The following is a 19236-nucleotide window of genomic DNA, read 5'->3' on the forward strand; positions in this document are numbered from 1 at the left end:
AAAAAATAGAACTTTTAAAAAAGGAAGAAGAAACAAGGGATTTTCAGATTGAAGCCAGCAGAGATTTTTCTTACAGTAAAAATCAATCAAGCTCAGCATTCAGCAAAGCAAAGGGATGCTCTGTAAAAATGACCAGAAATTGATGTAAATACAATCTTTTCTTTTTTTTTTTTTTTTTTTTTTTTTGCATTTTAGGGGAAGCACACTGTGATGCACTGAAGAATCATGAGATATTAATATTCTAAACTTGAAACACAACCCCTAGAAACAGGTTAGAACAGGCTGTGCACTTTTGTGAATCTGCCCCCATGGAGGTTTAGAACCTGAACCCCTTGTGATGAGCCCCAGAGGTCAGACCACAGCCAAAATCCAGAGAGCTCCCCCCAGGTTTCCTCTCACTGGGATGGGAAGCCTTGACAGACATTTGCATTCACTTCACTTACATCTCCATTCATTAGTTTACAGTCATCATCAATCTCATCAGCACTGTCCTCATCAGAAACTTCTCCTTCCTCTGCATCCTCACTGATGTTGGCTGGAAGTTTCTTGCCCTAGAAGATAAATTTATTACAGAGGCAGGGGAGCATGCAGCTCTTGCTATGACATATTCTAAAAAAAACCCCAAATTATTCAAAGCATGCTATTTCCAGGGTTTTACTGACTGAGAAGACATTTTTTATGAACCTTAAGTAGCAGTTTCCTAAGGTCTGTTTTTTGTGAAGTGATTTAAGTCAGGGTACAGTGATAACCAGGCAGAAATCATCACCACAAACAAGAGGAGGGAAAGGACACATGAAGCAGGAGTTTACCTTAACCAGGATCTTGCCTTTAAGACTTGCTGGTGAGGGGAGCTTTGTGGAGTCATCGTTGTGCACAGAGGACAGATCCAGTTTGTCTCCCAGGATTTCTGTAAGGTACTGAGCCATTTTCTTCTGCTGCACGATGCTGCAGTGGTTCTCAATTGACAGGATCACAGGGTACCTGCAGGGACCAGAAAGCACCAGCTGCAAATTTGGCTTTTACACCATGAAGGCTTTTCCCACTAACAACAGAGCAGGGTCACACAGATAAACCTGCAGACAAAGCCTCTTCTACAAAGACAGCAAGTGTTGTTTCTAGTTTTAGTTTCACTGTTCTTATTTATTGTTGATTATCCAGACCAAGGCCAAGAAACAACTATGCCTGGTTGAAGATAGGACTTGTGGAGCATCTACTCCAGTGTGGTCAGTGCCAGTAAAACCACACTGAAGATGGATTTCTCTCTAGAGATGATGCATTTTTAAGATCAGCACAACAGCCTTTTATAAAGGAGTTTTGCAGGATCAAACTATCAGGGATTCATTCATTAAAAATCAATTATTTTTACCCTGACATCTGGCCTTCATTGGCTCCTCATCAGGATTTGAGCCACACCAGGACCAAACTTTCCCAGTTGATGATGTGGTCCCAGTTACCATTTTTGCAAAGGTTTAAAAGCTGAACCATTTCAGAAGCACTGCCTTTGATTTGTTTATCATGACTTCAGGCAAACTGCAAGAACTATCAGGCTCACAAGAAGTTTGCCTGGTCTGAAAATTTAGTGCAAGTTTATTTTCTATTTGTAAAGGCAGATGGGCTGCTTTGGGCGAGCTACTGGAAAATTTTTACAGTGATAAAGTGATTTCTATTTAAAAAAAACCAAAGGTTGCTACACACATTTTGACTGTGTGGAGGAGGAGAACAGTAACTGCCAAGGTATATGAAACTTCCCATGAATAATACTGATTTTCTGAACAATATACCTGTAGGGAAAATAACTTCTTTCTGATGAACACCCTGCTTTGTCCACAACCAGGTTACTCTCTCTTTGGATCCTTTATTCCCTGACTTGTTTCCTATCCCTGGAGCACCCAGGTGTAGCCTTGGCAGCACCAGAGTGCTCATCCAGAGAGACAAAGTGGTTTAACTGCCAGCCCTTCACTAAAAACATTCACTGGCAAAACCTGTTGTTCCTCAGGTGTTGTACAAGCTCAATCAAGCCAGCTCCACACCTCTGTGCAGAATGTCCCCCACTCAGCTTTGCCTTGGTGTCTCTTTCTGAAGGATCTGAAGGATTTCCCCCAGAAAACAACTCCAAATTCTGTCTGGAATTCTGGAACAGGTCAGGGATGTACAAGGATGCCAGGGAACACTCCCATTCACAGCCCTGAGACCCAGAGGCTGGCAGGCTGGATACATACTCATTCTTGATGAAGGCATATTTGTTGATAGTTTCAATGACATCTTTGAAGAGGATTTTGGAAGTCAGAGTGTATCCATGGTGGACAATTGGTTCCCCGTCCGGCCCGTCCCAGCAGTCAACTGCAGGACAGAAACAGTGACACCATCAGAGCAGGAACAGCTGGGCCAGCCTCTGTGGGGGACAATAAAACCCTGCAATTCCCTTCAGCAGCCCAGCCAGCCATGTCCCCAAAGCAGGGCACAGGCTCATTCCCACCCTGCACTGCCTCCTCTCTGTGCTGAGCATCCTTCCCGGGAAGGAACTTCCTGAACTTGGCCTCGTGCTGGGACCAGCTGACTGTTCCCACTGTCTGAGAGAGCCCCAAGCAGAGAAACTCTTTTAAAAAGTGCCGAGGACTTTATGACAGGGAGAGAGGTGACAGAGCAGAGCATTGCTTTCATTGTGCTCCTGCTGAACCTGAAAAGGAAAGCAGAGGCTCTCAGCCAGGCTGCTCACACCACAGGCCAAGCCAAGACCTGCCCATCCCTTGCCCAGCCTGGATTTTGCCTGACTTTGTCTATAATATTTGTCTATTATCATATTTCCATGGAATATTTTACTCTCCTGAAGCACCCAATGGCAGATCCACAATCCAACCTAAAGCAAACCATATTTGCCTTCTGAAAAGCTGTGCAAACACTTTGATGGTCAGAACATGAAAGATGAGGATGAAAGAGGCAATGTCTCAGAAAGGCAGCACAAGAAGGGATTGCACAAAAAGGTGCCCTGGTCACTGCAGACACTGTCACCATTTCACAGAATATCTCCCTGAGCAGAAATACCCACTTTCCTCTCAGGTGTGGCTGAACTCTGCCATATTTGCCAGTCTGGCTGTCACACACTTGGCTAGGCAGGACAAGCACCAGTGTGTTCTGCCCAACATCAGCATCCTCTCTACAACAGGAGTTTTACAATTTTTTTTTCCTCACCACCAACACCACCACTACTCAAATGTCCATCTCAAGAAAATTTGCCCATTCTATCCCAACATTATTTTGTTCTTCTTTATGAAAGGAAAACATCGTTTTCCTAGGATTTTTCCTCTCCCCAGCTACCATGCCTTCTGCAGAAGCCACAAATCTTTCTTCAGAGAGGAAAAACAAGACCACAGAGCCCACTGGCAGCTCCTTTTTGCTCTTTACCTTCCACACAGCGACAGCCAGACTGTAGCACCCATGCATACATGTCCACCCTGGACTGGGACATCAGCTGATCTCCCATGAGGTAGGTGTTGTGTGAAGAGGTAATGAAGTAGTGACTCAGAGGGTAGCTCATGTCCTGGTTCACTTGGTAATGCTCTGGGTTGAAGATGTCCCCCGATGGACTCCGCATGTAATTGGTGAAACCTGTCAACAAACAACACTTTAAATAATGTTTCATCGATGTTTCACTGATTCATCCTTTTTGTTGCTGTAACATTCCTAAAACAAGCTGAAAATGCATCCCTATATTCACCAGCACATTTAAGATAAAGAAACAGAACCACTACACCCAAACTGTCACCATGACCAAGTGCAATTATTGCTTTTCTCATTGCTTTGTACGTTTTCCTGCTCTGCCTTTCCTGACAAAAATGTGTCTATTTAATCCAAAACTTATAACTTGTGCCAAAAGATTCTGCTAGGACATTGGCTCACGTGGCACATAAAAGCCTCCAGAGATCTGCAGTCATATCCTGGAGCTGCTCCTCAGTGAAATCTTGTAAGATCTACAGTATTGGGCTGTGTGGAGATAGTTTTTGATGGCCCAGCAGGAGATACTCTCGATACTCCTCTCTTCTCTTTCAGTATTTTCCCCCAAAAAACCACCAGAATAATGACAGTACACATTGGCTTGTACAAGCTACACTCTCTAATTTGGAAATCACACCACAAACCTGCCTGTGGAGTGGGGAGCTCTGCAGTACTGCACTAATGTCACTTCAGAGACTAAAGTTCACTCCAGAATTGACACTGAAATATCAATTATCTGTGGGGCTTTCAGTGGTGCTACCAGAAGAATTTCTTTTCCAGAGCAGTGGGATGCTTGGAAATCCTGCAGGCATCATCACCTGGGCCCTGTGTGTATTGCAATCACTACTCTTGTTCAGAAGCAAGGTTTTAGCAAGTTATGATTTAATCTTTGTGTGAAATTGCTGCTCTCAGACCTCCAGCAGACATTTGTGCACATATCACAGCCACTTTCACAATTCAGACTGACACAAAACACTGTAACTTCCACTTCAGATCTCCCCCAAAGGTTTTTCTTTCACCACCAAGGAAAGACTCAGACTCCCATTCACACCCTGGCATCAGTGCTGATGCCTTTGGTCAGAGGGTTTCTGCTTCAAGACTTCCAATTCTCCTGACATTTCACTCATTCCATAAATGAATCAGTGCCCCTGTAAAAATCCTGCCAGACTTCCAAAGGTCTTAACACACTTCGACTGTGACAAGAGAAAATGTCGCCTTTATGATGGTCCCTCTAGGCTACACATTTGGTGTTGATGAAAGTTTTATTAAAGGAAAAGAGCCGATAAACAGAAACAGCAGCCAAAACATTTTGAACAACACACTGGGACACAGCGCCAGGGAATTCAACTCAGCCCAGCTGAATATTGAATCTCTTGGAGCATGCACCATGATCAATGAGCACATCAGTGATAGAGGCAGGGTGAAAACAAAAGATAAACCAAGGCAGAGCAGCCACTGTGGCGAATGGACAGAGCACAGGGTGTGTCAGCAAACACACAGCCACCCACTGGTGGCAGGTGATCAGCTCTTCCTGCAAACCAATCGGCTGCTGCGAGATCAATTCCACCCAGCGCTGGCAGGGCAGCAGCTGCAGCAGCACCATTGTTTGCTTTGAGCTCTTGTTAAAATGTGATGGTTGCAGTGAGTTCACACTAACTGGATTTATCAGTCCTACAAGGAAGAAGGAGGAGTGGAGGAAGGTGCTGGTGGCAGTGAGTCCCACAGGACTGCAGTGGTCACCCTCAGGGGAGGTGGCACTCTGATCAGCAGACAAAGGTAAAGGCTTTCTTTAGAGACTCTGAATGAGCCCATTGTCACAGTCCAAGGTGCTCCATGACAAAAGCCAGCACAGCTGAGGACGGGCACATGAATAAATAGGACAGGACAAAGAACAGTGAACTGTTATTTCACTCCTATTGAGGTGCAGCCAGGTGTGGGCAGGACGGTCCTGTCAGGGCTGTACCAATCTGAGGAATGAACAGGCAGCTTCAGCTTCCGTGGCTGCTGCATTTCAGTCCCCAGGGCAGCACCGGAGTTGTTTTCTGGGAGACAGGAGACGTCTAAAGTCTCAACTCCTCACAGACAAGAGAGGAATAACTCCTCTGCATGTGTGTGCACACATGTTCATACATGATGTACATGCAGACACAGGTTTGGGGTTTTTAAGCAGCTCTTCCTCCTCTGTCAGCACCAGCCCAGCAGTGAGCCCCTGTCAGCTCCTCAGTCACCTCTGTTTTGTTTGGATGTCACCAGAAATGTCCTGCATTAATTAGGCTCCAGATTAGGTCTGTTCTGTTCTGCTGCACTTGGAGCAAGTTACTGGAGGGGTTAAGGTCACACAGCTTTTTCCAGTTGTCTCCAAAGGACCTCACCTTCTGCTTCTCTCTGATCAGGAGCAGACACCAGCAGAATGTCACCATGCTGGACTCTCCCTTTTCCTGACCCATAAACTCTCTAATGTTTTATCATCCATTCTGAGGCAAAGCAATTGTAAAGATTTTGTTGTTGTTGTTTTTGTTTTTCTCTATGGAAACTTACAATACTTTGAAAAGCCTACTCTTTACTTTTTTAGGTATGAGGAAAGCAAGATAATGAACTCACTTATTCATTATTTATGTGACTGCAACTGTCTGTAAAGACCAGAAAATGAAAAGAATGTCATCTGCTCCCTCACTGGCATTAGCATAAGCTTTAAAATAAATTGAAAATTTAGTCTGGAAGTAGAACAGACCTTGACCCATCCTAAGCAACCACCTTACACACTGTACCAGAAACTACCCACTTCTTCCTGCAGGAAACCAAACAACTTCTGTTCTGCCACTTTTCAAGATGACAACACACCCACAGAAATGGACAAGGCTGATTTTCTAAACGTCCAAGAACTTTGGCACAGAACCTAATTCCTCAGGAAAGTGCTCCCTTCTTGGGGTCAATAAATCTGGCTGAAGATTTGCTGTTTAGGGGAAAGGACTTACAGCCAGCCCCCAGAATAACAGCTACCACCCTGGTGGTACAGCATGGGTATATTTAGAGAGAAGGCTTCAGCAGAAAAGGTCAGGAAGGCAGGACCAATTTCATCTATCATCCCACTCAGACATTTACTCTGGATCACATCACTCCTCTTATATTAAGACTTAATTTGATTTCCAAATTGATTTGATTTCCAAAAATACCTGCAGGAATGATGCAACTAAATTCAACTGTATTTTCCAAAAGCATAAATAGAGACACCTCCAGTTCCAGCTGACTTTCAATGACTGCTGCTTCATCCTGATATGTACCTTTCAAAAATCCTCCCAAGAGATCTGGTTTTTTTAGGTTCCTCAGTAAATGGTAGATATTTTTTAAAAAAGCAAAAGGACTGGAAACATACTTTATACAACATGACAAAATTCTACATCTCTATATTCTGCAAGCAGCAGCATTATTCTCCTGAGCCCTGAGCCAGTTCCCTTTTCCCCACAAAAGCTGCACCAGCCAGCTTACCATCAATTCCCAGGGCTCCCTCCTTCTTGTTCTCTGGGCACGGCTCAAACTTGCTGATGATTTCCAGGCAATGTTCTTTAGTCACATTTGTCATCTGGAAAAGCAGCAGAAATGGAGTGTTAACTATTAATCACAGCTTCTCTGAGCTCTCTCCATCTCCAGTCCAACAACTGGGCAGATTATCCACGGTGGGACTGAGGATTTCCAGTGCCCCAGAGGGATTCTCACTCCTGTCAATCAGTGTCAGGTCAGATCAGAAGGGGAGCTCTCTGTGAAAAGTTTTCTGTGCTATTGGCAGCTGCCTGATGTGAGAGTTCTGCTTTGTAGGTCAGATCTGTTGTTAGGCACCACAGAGCGTCCAAACAGAACGAGCTTTGCCACAAACCAATGGGATCTCTTCTCTTGTAGGATTAGAGGATTAGTTTGCATTATCAAAGGGTTTTTTTCCTTTAAAATAAAACAAGAAAATGTCTCATCTTTATGCAGCAGACAGAAAAATCTGTTAGTAGCAGGGAAACAGAGAAACAGGACATAATGTTCTCAGGAAATCTGCTAACTTCAAGGTTGCTCTGCATTCTCAACTGAAAAAAAAAGAGTACAAAGGGAAATATTTGTCTGTAAATGTTGTCATTTATGAAACCAGGGTCATTAATGCTGAGCTGTAACTTTTTTTTTACATAATGCAGTGTTTTAGTAACCTAATTTTAACACAATTAATACCCCTGCTATTAACTGTTGATGTGTTCTCTATTATCCTGATATTATTTAACATTCCTGTCCTGAATGGTCCAGCAAATCCTTTCTATTAGATGCTGTACATGAAAACACAGCCCTTGTCATCAGAGTGCAATAAAGTGACCATCAATTTGGCAACACAGAATCTTTGCCTGGGGGAAAATGAAACCACCAGCACATCTGCTACAAGATCAATGCCTTTTCTGGGGGTAATTGAAACCTAATAAATAAAAGTAAAAGAAGAAGACAAAAACCTCTAACTCTGGATTTGAACATCAATGATGCTAGGTTCAAAAGATGAAGCTCTGGAAGACCAGGTTTTCCTGGAATGGAGTAAAGATGTTTTCCCTGTCCATGTTGTATGAGAAGGGTGGCAAGGGAGAGAATTCCTCCAGGCAGGATTTGGCCATGTCAGTAATTAGCTGAGTTGATTTCTGTCCTGTGGTGAGTGTTCATTTTCCCCTCACCCTCTGGAAGATCAATTGACCAATGAAATGGAAACACACCCCACTTATCTAAGAAGATAACTGCTAGAGAGTTGGATTTTTTATTCATTCCTTTCATGGACAATGACTGAAAATCATCGACAGTTATGGCTTACAGGCATGAAGCTTCAGAGGAGACCATGACAGGAAAAGGACAAAGATAAGTTGAAGGACTTATTCCTGAAGCACTGGACTTAAATCACTCTGAGAAAATTCCTTGGGTACTACAATGTGTTTCAAAAACTCTCCTATACATTAATCATCCTCTCAACTGCTCTTTGAAAGATAATCTTCCAGTTTACATACTGAAATAGTGTGACAAAGGAATTCAGAGTTTCATCATGGGCTGTGCACTAGGTCACAAGCAGAGCCAGGAACACCAGCTTTGCTCCGAGGTGCTGAATACTGGGAACAGACAGATGCTGATGGGATTGTTCAAGGGGAACACGTGAAAAAAGAAAGCAATTCTAGAGATTATATTTAGGGCCTCACCAAAAGAGCCTACAGGGCAAAAAGGTAGTGAGAGCAAGAAGATTCAAGAAATACTCCTAGATGAAAATCAAGAGACATCTGTCTCTTTTTCACATGCACGGCATCGAAGTCCCCACCCCTTTTTAAAGGGAATTCATTCCCAGTGGCAAGCAGGAAGGCCTGCAGCTGGAATTCTGCTCCTGGCTTGGGCCTACCTTCTGCTCAGTCTCCAAGAAGCGTTTCAGGTCATCTGTGTCCAGGTAGTCCTTGTGGTTGCTGTAGGTGAGCATCAGCAGGTACAGATCGCGTCGCGTCGACATCATCTTGTAGAAAGCACAGAACTCCTCAAAGTCCAGCGTGCCCTGGTTGTCATCTGTGTCAGCCTCCTGCAGCACACAGCAACCAGACAGTCACAACCCAACTGCCTGCACCAATTTTAGATAAACAAACCCCTGCATGAGAGGGAAGCACTGGAATCAAACGCAGGTTGAAGCTGCGTGATGTGGCTGCTAGAACTGACTGATCTATCAGCCTTGTCACAGGAATCCTCTGCACAGCTTTGAACCTCTCCCATGGACACATCCATGCCAAAAACAACTCTGAAGGTTTTAATTGTTCCACAGGGAACCCTGCTGAAGAATTTCTTCTGTCTATGGCAATTACGTGAAGGCAAGTTCCCCTCCAACAACGTGTGTGTGTCTGGCAGAATTACCCACACACATCTTCAGAAGATCATTGGAGCCCAAGTATCCTGAAATTAATTTTATATCCAGGATTTGAGAGGATATCTGCTAAATCCATGGCCATAAATTAATAAAATCTGGAAGAATACTAATTTTGCAAGTAAAGAAAAAAATCATCAGGGATTTCACATAAAGGCTTGCTGGTCCCTGCAGGGACTTTGTGATAACAAAAGCTACACATCTCCATTGTTGCTCATTAAATTGGGCCAAGGTCAGCAGAACACAATGTCAAACAAACAGCTCTCAGCAGTGCAAAAATCTGACAGATACAGAAGTTTGCATGCTGGGTATTTTATTAGTACCAGCTATCAGAGGATACTGGATACTTGATTTGATAATATTTTTAGAGAGAACATAACTGGAGGAGGAAACATGACTGGGTTTCTGACCTAAAAAGTATAGCAAAAGAGCAATCTTGGAACTGTGTGTTTTCACGTTATGTAACACCAGAAGGTACCTGGTGTGTTGCCTTTTTCTGTGCATAACAATTTATCTGTGACGTTTTTCTGGAGCTCTTTCCAATTTACCAAATGGACTGTGTAGTATCTCTCAGTAGAGTGGAAACAAACCACCTGCTGAAGTATTTGCTATCTCTCCTACTGGATTTCGTGTTAAATCCTTGCTTTTTCAGGAAAAAAAAAAAATTCTTACCTTAAACATTTGCTTGACTTTCTGTCGGGGTAGGTTCACATTCAGTTTGTGCATGAGCTGGAGCACTTCACTAATACTCAGACTGCCATCCCCATTTTTATCTGCCTCATCAAATGTCTGCTTCAACCACATTGAACAGGAGTTAAGGAACAGCACGGAATATTGAAGGATATTACTGAACATCATGCATATATTATTTTTTCACATTAGGAAACACTGCAAATGAGGCTGGGAATGAAAGGTCAAGCTAATATCTAACTCTCCTCATGTTACTTCAGTAACAGCTTCTAGACTTGCTGTGCTCAACATGCCACATGTGCTCTCTGCCTATTTGACAATACAGAAGAAAAACTTCTGAGTGAATCTCAGTGTTACATTGTGATGGTGTTCGCAGGGGTCTTAGGATGAGGGAAGAGACGAGGATCTGATTCTATGTTTCTTGATTTATTATTTTATGATAGATATTCTATTAAAACTTTACTAAAAGAATAGAAGAAAGGACTTAATCAGAGGGCTAGCTAAGAATAGAATAAGAATGGAATGATAAAAAAGGCTTGTGTCTTGGACAGAGAGTCTGAGCCAGCTGGACTGTGGTTGGCCATTAATTAGAAACAACCACATGAGACCAATCCCAGATGCACCTGTTGCATTCCACTGCAGCAGGTAACCATTGGTTACATTTTGTTCCTCAGGCTTCTCAGCTTCTCAGGAGAAAAAATCTTAATGAAAGGATTTTTCAGAAAATATCATGGCTACATTACATCACCAAATTAAATGGATGGGTTTACACTGGGAGTGAGACTGAAGAATGCACCTGTGTCTTTTTCAGTCCACTGCACTCAGTCATCTCCATCTCCAGGACAATCCTCTTTAGGATCTCTGTCTCTGGAAGCAGGGAATACAGTGGGAACTGCTTTGAAGCTCTGAGCCTAGTGCTTACTTGTAGCAAAGCAAATACTGTAAGGAATCCTGATCTTCTCCCAGTGCGGGGAAAGCTCCCAGGCAGCAGAGGAAGGATATTGGTCTCTGGTCCTTTGGCGTTTGGAGAGGCTGTCCTCATCGCTGATGCCTGCCATCAGGTACTTCAGCCCTGTGATCCAGGTCCGTGCTTCCTCAGCGCTGGAGGACACCAGGTCCAGGGACTCCATGTGGTCCCCGTAGTAGATGCTGAAGCAGCAGTTGGGGTCGAAGCTGCCGTCGGCGTAGCGCTGGAAGATCTCCGACTGCTTCCCCTCACACACCTCCTGGATGGAGTCGATGGAAACTGCAGGGACACAGCTGCAGCTCAGCAATGGCTGCGAGCAGGCCCAGACACAGCCCGGAGAGGGAGAGCCCAAACCTCACCCTGCACGGCCCCAGTTCACACAGGGGTTGCCTCCAACTCATTTACAGCACCCTACACCCCTGCAACCTGCATGGCCAACCACAGCACCTTCAACTTTATAAATTACCCATCATAAAATCATTTACTGCCCTTTAAAGTCAAGTACAATACTGTGGAATCCTTTGAACCCTTCAGGGAAATACCCAGGGCCTTGCCTTGGAAAAAGGTAGAGTTTTCCCCACCTAGGCTGAAAGAGAGGAGTTCCCCCATGGTGCTCTGCAGCACTATTGCCAATCTAATGCAGATTGCTTCCCCCATTGGCCAGTTGACCTTGCCCACCTCAATTATTCATCCCTCATTGCCCCTACAGGCCGCTGCCCTTTGCACAACCCCTGTTCCCTCAGACCACTGACCCCATACTTAAGTCTTTACACAGCACATGCTTGTGTGTTCTGTCCCTGATTTCCCTTCAGCATGGTGGAGCAAACCTTCACTGGAATTTATCATACAAAAGGTCCTTCTGCCTCTCTTTTCTGAGCTAGCTGTGGTGAGTGTGCTGTGTGGACTTCACTGCTTTCCCTGAATTCTTACCCAAGATAGTGGATGGTGTTGCCTATTTCCCAATAAGCTTTTCCACAAGAGATGCTTATTGGGAAATAGGCAACACCATCCACCATCTAAACCTCACACTGCCACACACCACCTCTCATTGAGCCAGACCCTTCATTCTCCTTTGTTTACAAGAGCACAAGGCCCCAGGAGAGGTCAGAGGGGAGGTTCTGTGGCTGACACTCACTTTTGGCTTTCTCATTCTTCCGAGAGGGTCTCCAGCGAATGCAGGACCTGTGATCATCCAAGTAGTAGAAGCGGACCAGCCCCTTGGAGCCTCCTCGGAGTTTGATCATCTGGGTGCCCGCCTGCATGGAGCTCATACATCTTTCCACTGAGAGGGGAATAAAGAGAGAGCAGTGAGCCAGACCTTGCTCCCTTTGGAATTGCCTTTACAGGATGGAAACACATCAAGCAGCTGCCAAATGAACGGTTTCAGTCAAAGGAGGAGGGTTCCTGTAGTGTCTGGTGTAAGAGGTCAGGGTTAAGATCAAAAAGTCAGAAAGATTCTTGGTGGCTGTGGACTTACCTGTAAATGTGAAAGTTTTCATTCCCATATTGATTTCTAAGAAGTGATCATATGTTGGGACCAGCACAAGGTATGTGCCTTTCTCAAGACCATCTCAAATCTGAGCTCCTACAACATGTAAACCTTGTGCTGGACACAGGGTGAAATTTCACCTGGAAACTGGAATCCTTGGCCAGCAAGGTCCCACTGCTTCTATGGATTAAGTCACTGATCCCATGGATTTGCTTAGCAAGAACCTCACAAACTTTTCATCTCCCAAATCCCCCAAACCCACATTTTCCTAGCAGGAAGCCTCTCACCTGTGCTGTACTTTGGGCCTCAGGACCTGTTCCGTTCCTGAGCGTTTGGCAGAATCCCAGACAGTGCAGCCTGAAAAGCCACGAGTGTTGGGAGAAGCTCCCTCCAAGGGTCTGCTCTGCCCCTGCAGGGATCCTGCCCTTTCCTGGGGAGCTGCTGCCAAACCAGGGCTCTGGCACTGGCAGCCCCTGGGAGCCAGGTTGGGGCTTTCTGAAATCCAGCTGCTGCAAGGACTGAGCTCAACAACTTCAATCCAACTGTGAGTGGCTGGCTCTGTCCCAGGAATAAATGCAGACTCACATTTTCTGCCAAGTCTCCCATTTATTTCCCCTGATGACAGAGCAGAGCCTGTGACCTGATTTTCCTCTGACTTTCTGCCTGATCCGTTTAAGTAAAATTAAAACTATTACTGTGTTCAACATTCTTTTTTTTTTTTTTTCTTCAGCCCTAGAGATGAGAAGTGAAAATTACTGCTGAGATTCTGGATTGAAGAATGAAAATTAATACATGCAATACACATTCTAGTTCAGAAATAAATGCAAGGAGATTCTGAGGTCAGCTTTCTTTTATCAATCTTCTGCCATCAAGATTAAAGATGAAACAGTGTCCAGATGAACACACTGATTCCATGTGTTCCAAAATGCATCAACACCAACACAACAACTTGGGTGATTCAAGTCCACCTCTCAGGCAAAAGCAAAAGCAAGGTAAGTAAAAAGAAATGGGAAAAAGCTTTGATGTCCCTGTGCTTTAGAGCTCATGTTCAGATAAAGTCAATTAATTCACTCTGGAAAAGGTTCAGCAAAATAGACTCATTTGAAAGCAGACCTCCACGGTACAAGAAAATTTTAATTTGAAGGCACAATTCTGTTGAGTTCATTGTCCATGTTAATAAAATATTCATGGAGAGAAGGTGTGGAATTGAGAGCAAGATAATCCCTGGTGTAACATTTTACTTCTTAAAGCTGGACCCTTGTCTTCAGGCACAGATACCTTTAGAGAAAATCAATATTCAGCAGGTATCACCATAAAGGCAAGAGCTGTGCCAGAAACATCCACTGCAACATCAGATCCAAAGTCAGCCCAACCCTCTCCCAGACACTCAATCTTTTCAAAATCTGCTTTCATTCTCATTCAGAAGAAGAGAAATATTTCTCAGATTTACTGAAATCATAATTATGGGAAGCTTGAACTGATTTTCATTTCACAAGGCTCATAGGGTTTTTGAAAAAAAATTCAGTCAAAATAGCTAATAAAAGAATTTCTCTGAACATTAATCACACACACTTAAATCACATTAAATTTCCAACTTCTTCTTTGGGAATTATAGCAGTAAATAATCTTATTGGAAGAAACCAGAAGAGTAGCAATGGGAAAAGTATCCAAGATCACACCTGTTACAAAGCAGAAGATAATGAAGAAGTACCAAAATAAAACCACACTTTGTGCAACACCCATTTACTTTGCTTTTGCATGAAGCTGGAACACGTTCTCTGCTGTTAAAATTTTAATAAGCATCCTTAGATTGCTTTTTCCATGCTGCTGTTTATTTTGTTGGAGGATTTCTCCCCCAAAGCCACCCTGAGCACCTCACTGCAGCTGCCTGCTGCAGTTCCAGCTCCTCTGCACTGAGCCTGGGTGACCCATGGCCAGCCCCAATATTTCAGTGTTGCCATCTTTTTGGGGCTGGTGACACAGGAGGGCACAAGAAATCCTCCCCTTCCTGTGGGAGAGCAGATTTTGTGGATCCTGGCAATGCAGGGGGAAGGAAAATCCCAAAGGGAATGCAGAGGTGTTTGCTGGGGGCACCAGGCAAGGGCCAGGACATGGAGCAGGGACATTTCCCCACCTGTCCCTTCTGGGGACTGAAAGTTTGGAGCACTACAGAGACTGGAAGAAAGAAAAAAATAAAAAGAAAAAAGAAATCCTAGTGGTACTTATATCAAACAGAAAATGATATGGTTTTTTTCCCTGAAGTCTTTCGCAGCATGTAAGTGAAAAGGGCACACTGCTGAGAAGCAGAACTGTTTCTCCTTGCCATTGTTCACATTCCTTCTTTAAGGATTCGTTCCTATCCTTCAGATAAAAATCCCCCAGTCTTGCAATGAATCAGGTTTTTGAAGAAATGGCTCTTAACTATCTTCAATTAAGGCTGAATTACAGCTTTTCTGTTTTTCACTTCATTAGTTCCTTTTTTTTTTTTTTTCAGAATTCAGCTTATGTTCAGCTCTCTTCTGATCTAATGAGTTGCCTCAATTTGCATCTGAACAAAAAAATTGTGGAGAGAAGATGGATCTCTGTATACTGCAGCACAGAGCACTGTCAGAGCAAAGCAGAGCAGGGATAGAAACATGGAACACCCAGTTCCACACGGGACTGATGCAGCAAAAAGGCTCCCAGTGATTTCTCATGCTTCTTAATAACATTTATATTTACTATACAAAGTGTTAAAGCAACAATAAATAGCAAAACCAAACAAACCACAAACCCTACAATTTGTCCTGAAACAAGGGGGGAAAAGGAGACTGATATAATTCCTATTGTTAGAAAGATGTTCTAGTGTCTGCAAATTAATTATTTATGGTTCAGTAGCATTATTGTCTTTTAGGAGTCTCTGAGTTTGATATAAATATGTGAAGGAGTGGGAGTATTTTAGCATGTGGGGATGAAAAGAAGTCAGGAGATTGAGTCATTGAGTATTTTTGTACACGGACCAGCTTTGTCAGAAGACTCCCATCCCTGGGCTCGAGGCAGCCCCAGGCTGTGTCACACACCTTTGCCCCTGGCAGGCTTAGGGACAGAGAGCATCAAAGCCCTCTGCCCCAAGAACAGACCCTGGAGGGATGAATCCTAATTGTGTGCCTCACACCAACCCCCTCCTAAACAACATCAGGAGAGGAGAGCGGATTCCAGCAGCTCATTTCTCTCCAGAAGATGTTTGTGAGCCCAGAGAAACCCCCCAGTACATGTGCACCAGGAGGGCAAGAAAATATCCCCTTAAAATATCACCAAACCAAAACAGCTTTCCCACACACAAACAGAGGACTCCCACACTTGTCACACATTCAGCACTGCCAATCCATTGAAGACATAATGACTGCCCCGTTTTTTTACAGTCTCACTGGAAATGGTTTCACAGCTATAAGTGGCTCATCAATATGTAAACCAAAGAGCTGGCTGGCTCCAGCTATTCCTGCCAGGAATATCGCTTTCTTTCTAGACAGGAGGCATAAAATCTTTTTAAAAATCAATATATCAATATAATGATATAAAATATGCAATGTATCCAAGGACACAACATATCCAGCAGAGTGTGTTGGGAATTCTGTCCAGAAGATATTTTGCCAATCCTGCCTAAGAACTGGCTGTGGTGCTCCTGGCCCAGGTACACCAGACTCACTCACATCACTCCATTGGATCCAGTTAAAAACCAGATCACATCCAAACTCATTAATCTTCATTTGTTTCATTCTGCATCCCTCCAGCCTAATGAACTGGTGCCTCTCACCTTTTAAACCAACCATTTTATCCCTAGCACAGCTTTGTCCCCCTTGTTGGCTCAAGCTTCACTGAAGTTCAGGACTTCTACTGTTCTGCTCATTGGCCAAAACGAATCTGGAAGTGTCTTTGGAAAAGAACATTTCTCTATAATACTGCCAGCAATGGTTGGGACAGTGTTTACAGGGTACAAGAGATGATGGAAGACTGAACCCATCCTTAAAGCACACCATCCCTAATAGATGAGGTGTTAATGGGAGAAGAGATGTTCTTAATCCTGTGGAAATTAGGGGCTTGATTTGAGGTCAGGCTGTCAGCTCTCCATCCCTCCAGCAGCCACCAGCATCCAGGGAAATGCAGAAGCAGAGTAGGATGGTGTTTCTCCTCTGCAAAAATTCCCAGTACTTGCCGAGCTATCTATGTGTCCAACTTTCTTGCTAAAAAAAAAATCTTTGATCGATGAAGCTGACAGACAAACAGGACAGAAAAGTGCTCAGGGAATGGGTGGTTCTGGTCAGGCTGCAGGTTTCCTCACTGGCCATGCAGAAGTGGCCCAAGAAGATTGTTATTAAAGTGCTTTTACTAGAACAGCTGTTTTCTCTGGCCATCTCTAATCAGGTTTGCTGGGTTTATTAGCAATTTAAAGGAAAGGCTGCTGTGAGTACCCAAAGGGGATCCTTCTCACAGAGCCAGTGAAGCTTGAGAGTTTTGTGTATCTGAATTCAGAAAACAGCCTCTAAACAGTCCAGTCACCTGGTGTAGATCAAGACAGCAGAGATGCTTCCAAATGCTCATTTTTAAAACCCCAAGCTACAAATAAAGAGTTAAGAGTTGTACAGTACTGGCAGACAGCAAAACTGTTGTGCAGTGGATAAGGAGAAGAAGACAGAGTCTATGCAACAGAATATTTAAAAGGGTCAGCAAATTTCAAAATGTACAATTTTGCTGTAGCTTGTCCTGGAGAACATAAATCAATCATGAAATTATAAGTGGGGGCTTGCTGAAGACAAAAAGAGCTGCACTAACATCAGACCAGGGCTGCCTCCTCCTTCCTTCTTTTCTGCTCCCCACGCTGCTGCTACACAAAGGTGCCACTAACTAAGATTGCAGCATGAAAGATTTAAAGGTGTCACCGTTTCATTGAATGCAGGGGTTCAGCATCTTACCAAAGTGGCCAATTTTCCATCTCGGAGAGGCGACGATGCTGCCACCAACCCAGAAAAAGTCTTCAGCCAGACGAGCCACTGAGAACTTGTTTTGAAGCAAGGGAGATTTTGAGATATCCATATCTGAGCTGGACTGGAAACAAGCACTGATGGCCTTAGGAGGCATCAAAATTTTATAGTACACATTCTCCATGTAGCAGAATAAAAATGTTATCAGAAAAATAGAAAACAGCCATCGATTTCCAAAACCCAGTGGTATTTTTCAGGTATTTTTCAGGTATTTTTCAGGTATTTTTCAGGTTGTTTCAGAACAGTTTCTCAGGTAATATAGGTCTCTTTCACAGTCCAGATTTGCAACATTAAAATCCCAATAAAATCCTTCTTATTGTGATGTACCTGTGACTACTTTGAAGAATTGGGTGGGCTTCAGTTCAAGATTTTAAAGAAGACACATGATGGAGCACGAGGCAGTTTGGCATGTAGATGAAACCATTTCTGGACAGCAAGGCCTCCTGATGATATCCTTTTCCTCCTGCTGATTTTCTTTTTCCTTTGGTACTTTCCCAACTGCTTGGCATCATCAAGACATTACAGCAATTTATTGTTGTTGGCTCCTCCACCACTTCCTCCTCCTGACAGTGATTCCCACAAGGAGAAAACCCTTTGGTCACAAACAGATTTGCAGGTTCCACTCTTTCTGGGGCTCTACCTGCTCTTCAAAGCCAACCAACAACATCCCCTGCAGTAAATAATGCACAGTTAACAGCACAATCCATTCCCCTCTCTGCCCTCCTGAGCCACCCTTGCCTTTCACTGTGGATCTGCCCAGGTGCATAAGCTCTTCAGTCTCTTTCCAGGGCTGGAAAAAAAAGAATAATCACATTTTCTTCTCATACAGCTCCTCAAAATATCATTGTACCAATCTTCTTCTCTTCTCTGGAGTTTCTCCTCACTATTTTAATGGGCATTTCTGATAAAAGAAAGAACATTTCTCTCTAGGCAGCAAAAACTAGATACGATGGAAACACAGCAACACATGTTTGCTTCAAATCCTAAATCCATCACAGGCACTAATCCTAAGCTGTGCTCCTGCCCTATCCAGTCAAGGGATTTAGGTGACACGTTACAACTGAAAAAAAAAAAAGGTTTCAAATAAGTGCATTCTTCTGCTTCTCTTCTTCATCTTCACCTTCTTCTCCTCCTCTTCCTTCTCCTTCTTTCCATCTCACACCCTATTTAGGGATGCCTTTGCAGGCTGACACAGCCACAGAAGATCTTGCTCAGGGCACAGCCAGGCAGCTCCTGTGCCCAGAGCTGCTGTAACAGAACCAGGAGCACTGAGGGGGCTCCAGGACTGACAGATAAAAGCAGGTGAGGATGAATTTTTAAAAAGCACTAAGTCACTACTTCATTCCATTTGAAATGCACCCATTGAACTCCAAATACAGAAATCTGTCCCGTAGGTTATCACTTAAGCTACATTAAGTTTTAAGTACAATAGACAATCTCTCTTGCCATCTGTGATCTGTACAAGGAGCCTCATATGCTTCTACCCTGATGAGCTAAACACAAATTGCCCATTTAAAAACACATTCATTAAGTGCTTCCTACTCTTCCTTTCACAGTTTGAAAAAAGCTTTGGAGTAGTTAATTCTGGAGATGATTCACTCTCAATTACAAGTTGTTTATTTCACCACCAATGCCCAGAGTTCTTATACTGGGCTTGACTCAGAGTTTAACCACAGATTAA

The 19236-nt window shown here is 43.7% G+C and overlaps 1 protein-coding gene across 5 annotated transcripts in view; it reads right to left on the reverse strand.

The window, feature by feature from the left end:
* The window catches only part of PLCH2 (phospholipase C eta 2), a 66808-nt gene that overhangs the window by 18607 nt on the left and 28965 nt on the right, over positions 1-19236 (reverse strand). For all 5 annotated transcript variants that reach the window (XM_071449052.1, XM_071449049.1, XM_071449048.1 and 2 more), the window contains exons 2-10: positions 12184-12330; positions 11084-11327; positions 10064-10193; positions 8885-9055; positions 6979-7072; positions 3403-3606; positions 2220-2340; positions 810-981; positions 444-551 (exon numbers count right to left, since the gene is read on the reverse strand). In XM_071449052.1, coding sequence (XP_071305153.1) covers positions 444-551; positions 810-981; positions 2220-2340; positions 3403-3606; positions 6979-7072; positions 8885-9055; positions 10064-10193; positions 11084-11327; positions 12184-12330 — 1391 coding nt within the window. The remainder of the gene's footprint in view (positions 1-443; positions 552-809; positions 982-2219; positions 2341-3402; positions 3607-6978; positions 7073-8884; positions 9056-10063; positions 10194-11083; positions 11328-12183; positions 12331-19236) is intronic.

Source organism: Agelaius tricolor, unplaced genomic scaffold, assembly GCF_023055355.1.
Source record: "Agelaius tricolor isolate 1412-34295 unplaced genomic scaffold, bAgeTri1.0.p SCAF_28, whole genome shotgun sequence".
NCBI classification, from domain to species: domain Eukaryota; kingdom Metazoa; phylum Chordata; class Aves; order Passeriformes; family Icteridae; genus Agelaius; species Agelaius tricolor.